The sequence below is a fragment of the Porites lutea genome, chromosome 13 (assembly GCF_958299795.1).
Source record: "Porites lutea chromosome 13, jaPorLute2.1, whole genome shotgun sequence".
NCBI classification, from domain to species: domain Eukaryota; kingdom Metazoa; phylum Cnidaria; class Anthozoa; order Scleractinia; family Poritidae; genus Porites; species Porites lutea.
This window is the reverse complement of record NC_133213.1, coordinates 13,710,019-13,714,637: the sequence shown is the minus strand read 5'-3', so window position 1 is coordinate 13,714,637 and position 4,619 is coordinate 13,710,019. Positions and strand designations below refer to the sequence as shown.

General features: G+C 38.7%; 1 protein-coding gene across 3 annotated transcripts in view; it reads right to left on the bottom strand.

The window, feature by feature from the left end:
• Positions 1-2,499: 2,499 nt before the first annotated feature.
• LOC140922222 (mitochondrial S-adenosylmethionine carrier protein-like) overlaps positions 2,500-4,619 on the bottom strand; it is a 33,377-nt gene continuing 31,257 nt past the window's right edge. For all 3 annotated transcript variants that reach the window (XM_073372204.1, XM_073372206.1, XM_073372205.1), the window contains 3 exons: positions 3,839-3,903; positions 3,577-3,650; positions 2,500-2,791 (listed from right to left, as the gene is read on the bottom strand). In XM_073372204.1, the coding sequence (XP_073228305.1) occupies positions 2,656-2,791; positions 3,577-3,650; positions 3,839-3,903 (275 nt within the window). In that variant the 3' untranslated portion in view covers positions 2,500-2,655. The remainder of the gene's footprint in view (positions 2,792-3,576; positions 3,651-3,838; positions 3,904-4,619) is intronic.

Sequence of the window (4,619 nt, the reverse complement as noted above, 5' to 3'; positions counted from 1 at the left end):
CGTTGGACGTTTTAAGCCACTTTTAAGTGTCGTTTGTCGCCATGTCACTGTTTCATGGCCATTTCGCTAGTGGGAATCAGTATTCTAGCAGACAATAAAAAGGAAACAAAATCCAGTGATAGACTATCATCCAAACGATTTTGTTCAAGGATTGCTTTATTTTTCTGCGGCCTGTGCACAGACGTCTCCCTTCCCTCAGGAAAACCGGATCGAGAGAAGGGACTCTTCTCCCGATTTTTTCCCGAGGGAGGGGAGACGTCTTTACACAGGCTTATTTTTCAGGCGCAGATGGGAAAAACCTCAATATCTTATGAATTTCACGGTGTACAGTTCTTTATCGTGAAACTGTTGACTTCTTTAGATTCACAGTTGACAATTTCACGTCAAGAGTGAAAGAATTTTGGATCAGATGGAAAATGACGTGAAAATTTGAATTCTCAGCGTAAAAAATCTATTTTAACTGCAGTGTAAAAACACATACTACTTACGCAAAGTTTAAACACTTTTCAAATGAATTTCAGGCTAATGTTCTAAAATTTTCATTATACATTCAGACTGTGTCTGTGTGTTTTATAATGGAAGAGGCACTGATGTTTTTCATTTGAAAAGAGCGTTTTCACTCACGTGGCTAGCATCTATGCTAATTTAATGAAATAAAAGAAAGTTTTTACATAAGAAAAGAGTTCAATTGCCACAGGGTTTTATTGGTACACCAACATGGCCGCCGCTTCCTTGTTTTGGAACACCAATATAGACGCCGTGACGTCATGTGAATACGCTCTATTCCTTTCAACAACTTGCATTGATCGTGAGAAGTATCAATTTTGAAACACGTGGTGCGCTTATTAGACCTTGTAAATTAAACATTTTTAACATTATAAATTGATGTAAACTTTAAAGCTTTAAAAAGCAGCGTTATGAATCATTTCTTATATGAAACAAGTTTGAATTCAGAAAACAAATTAAACAAAACATAGTTAAAACATACTAATTAGAAGCAAACGAGAATAATCAAAATAGCTCTGATTATATCCTGAACATCACACTCCCAAATATGCTGAGTGGATAACTATCAACGTACAACAAGCCAGTACGTGCGAGTACACACTTTGTTTATCGGTAATTTCGACATAAACAAAGAATTACCGATTTAATACAATTACAATTTTTATAGCGCCAAAATTCCTTTGGTTCTAGGTCCTGATATACTTGAATAAGCGCCAGGCGGGTGATTATTTACTTTCCACTCGTCGTTTATTTAAAAGTTGGACACGAGAATGAATTGTTTTAACTATGGTGTTATTTTTTTCCCGTAGTTAACTAACACGGTTTATTGACTGTGATTCTATCGGATCGCGGCGCTTATTCGGGGGTGGTGCTTATTAACTTTTGTGTCTCAAATGCGGTCCCAATATCGGAGGGCGGCGCTTAGTCGAGTAAATAAGATGATAACATTGAATAGGAGACAATCAACAGGAGCCAATGCGCTCAAACTTTCCACATTGGTGACTAAAATATTGAAATTACCCTTCTTATCCTTGTCAAAGTCTTTGCTCTTAGAAGCAGTCAAGGCGTTTTGGTCCGTTAGCGGTCGTGTAACTGCTGCGCCTGCAGCAAAACATGTGTTTGACCCGCTATGTTATCAAACGCTTTTATCTCATTTTAAGCGAGTTGCTACAGAATCTGCTACGAGACTATCTTAGCATTGATCTACACAAGATAATGATTAACCTCTACTTTCCAGAGCTCATGGACAGCAAATTCATCAGTTGGAGTATAAGGCTTGTAAGCCCTTCTTGATATACCGCAACAAAATTTGCTTAGCCCAAATATTGTCAATAACCCGCCTTGGTCCGCTAAAAGGAACTTAACGTAAGCGAGGAATTTTCTTGTTAATGACAAAATCACAGCTTCTCATCAAACAAATGATCAAACAAATGATGATGATGATGATGATGAACTTTATGTAAGTGTCAATAAACCTTCTAGCTGGTCAGGTAAGGGCTGCTAATTTGCTAATAAGGAACACTACAAATATCAACAGCAAAAAGCATAAAGTTTTCATAATTCGCAATCCCGTTTTAATGTTCCCCAAGTTTGCCTCTATGATCCGCAACTTCTTTTGCATTTGCTTTGTTACTTATACCTTTATTTCAATGTTTTGAGCGGTTATTTTTATGTTTCACTTTATCTGATGGCAACTCACACTGTTTGCCTTTTGATAAATTTCGTATAAAAAAGCTTCTTTAAGTTGCGACGTTAACTAGGCGGTAAATTAAGAAAGAAATTAAAACACGTAAGGTGCCAGGCTTTAGAAAACGAGGGCAACAATCGTCGCTATAATCATTTACCAACTACCCGACGCGGTCGTCCGATTTTGTTAATCACTCGTATAAATACAGACCGAATTGATCTCCACTCACCATTACTTGTTGCTTTATATCGTTCGCGCCTCTAATTGGCAAGAAATCATTTGCAAAAAAAAGTTTACAACATGGCTCAGTTCAGTGAGTATATCTCATATATTTCATATACAAAACAAATACAAGATTCCATCATGATTAACAGTAAAGTTCCGTATGCAACTGAATGATCAAACTCGGAATACACTGACCACAGTTTGTTATTACTCAAAAAATTACTTACAAAAGTGAATCACGCCGAAATTCTATGGTCAGTGTTCATCTCAAATTTCTCTTGAAGGACATATTTTGCTTTTTCATAGAAACCAAAAAATACTGCTCCTCCGATCGTAATCCAAGTTGTCCTCATGGTCACTCCAGAAAACAAACTGTGAGAAAATAAAATACATTAATATCTCACGTAATTCCATGGCTAAAAATAGTCCAAGACGGAGGAGTAAGCAAGTGTTTGACGTATTAGATATGTTCCAAAACTAGCCTATTCCAGGCTCCGAGATAGTCTGGTCCGCGGAATTGAGAAAGAACGAACACGAAATTAAAACGGGATGCCCCCGCCACCGCCCCCTTTTCTCAGATGACGCGCTCATATTTTCAAGAGCCGCCTTTCATTTAAGCGTGTACCCTACTATCTGACAGTCAGGAACAGGTTATTCCAAAACAGACAGTGTATTACCTTATCACAAATGAATGAGGGTATAGTTTCAAAAGAAACTTCGGTGTTCCGTCGGTGGGGGAGTGAATGTAGATTGGCCACCGCAGGGAGATTGTCGAGAAGTTGACGTTTCAGAGAAAATCGTTTCGCTCTAACAAAAGGCCAGCGGTTGAAAACATTAGCCTCCGTAGCTGGCGGGATAAGCAGGTGAGTGCTAAAACTATTTTGGCGATGGAGTCGAGAGAAGAACCCTCAGGGACAAGATACCGCCGGCTTATTCCTAGGCTATGCAAAGGTCAGCTTCTTTATCTCCTTACGGTGGCCAATCTACTTTTATCATCAACTCACTTAATTAACGCTATTTAATTAATTGAGGGTCATTAGGCTAGATCAGTTTCCGCCGCTCTCTCGGGTTCGATCTTTTTCCTCAGAAGCGCGGACTAATTTCCCGAACAGCAGTTGTTAATCGGGCCGCCTAGGGAGTCAGATGCTCACTCTTACCCTGAGAAGCCTTCTTGAGATTTTATTATCAGTAAAACTCGTGTTACACTGGCCTGAGTGTACAGGGAATCCTTCTGCGGTACGAATAAGGAGAAAAAAAAACATTAAATTTTGACTTCAATGATTAAACAATGGTCAATAAAAAAGAATACTTTATTAACTTTTATAAACTGGTCATCAGTATCGATAAAGCTGTCATGTACTTCTGTAAGAAAAAGCAAAATACGATAGTATTTAACATTTTAAAAAAATTTTTTTTTACCGGCGCAAGCATGACTCTAGTTTTAGCGACGTCCAAAGGATTTGTCACTGCAGCAGCAACTCCACCTAAAAATAAGACCAACAAAACCAACTTCACCAGGACGTCTTCATTGCTTCTTTCTTTTTTCTTCTTTTTTTCCAACTGGGTCAAGAGGGTGTAAAACTACAACTGATATCCCATTCGGGAAGCGGCAGCTTACTTCTACTTGAAGCTTCAAGTGAGAAGCCTGTGACTTTTAACTTTATTTCTAGTACACCTATTTACATTTTTATTATCTGTAAATTTACCTTGATATTTTTTTAGATTCTAGATTTTTAACTTTTATTTCTTGTAAATGTATTTCTACCTGGATTTATGAAAAGCGGGTTAGCAAACATTTTGTAATTTTTCTCAACTTCCCCTGTCTAACAGCTTGTTTACTGTGTTGCTTGCTTATGTCTTTTTTTTGTTGTTGTTTTTTTGTGGTTAGGGATTTGTGTAGAGGTGGCTGTAGATTTCGCGTTCTTTCTACCCCCCCCCCCCCCCCACCCCAACTTCTGATCCTAGAGGGTGTTTTTCCGTCCTACCCAGAATTCTCTGTCTAACACAAGTGACAGTTATTTGAAATCAGTGCGCGCCTAAAGCTGGTTTGGGTGCCGTTTAGCCGCTTACATTTCATTTTTGGTCACCTTGAGAAACGTTTCCCGGAGGGCATCATGTAAAGCTTACCCTGGGTACCAGAGGAAACCGCGCTAGAAAAGTCTCTGGCACCCAGGGTATCTAAAGCTCTGAGATGGGACAA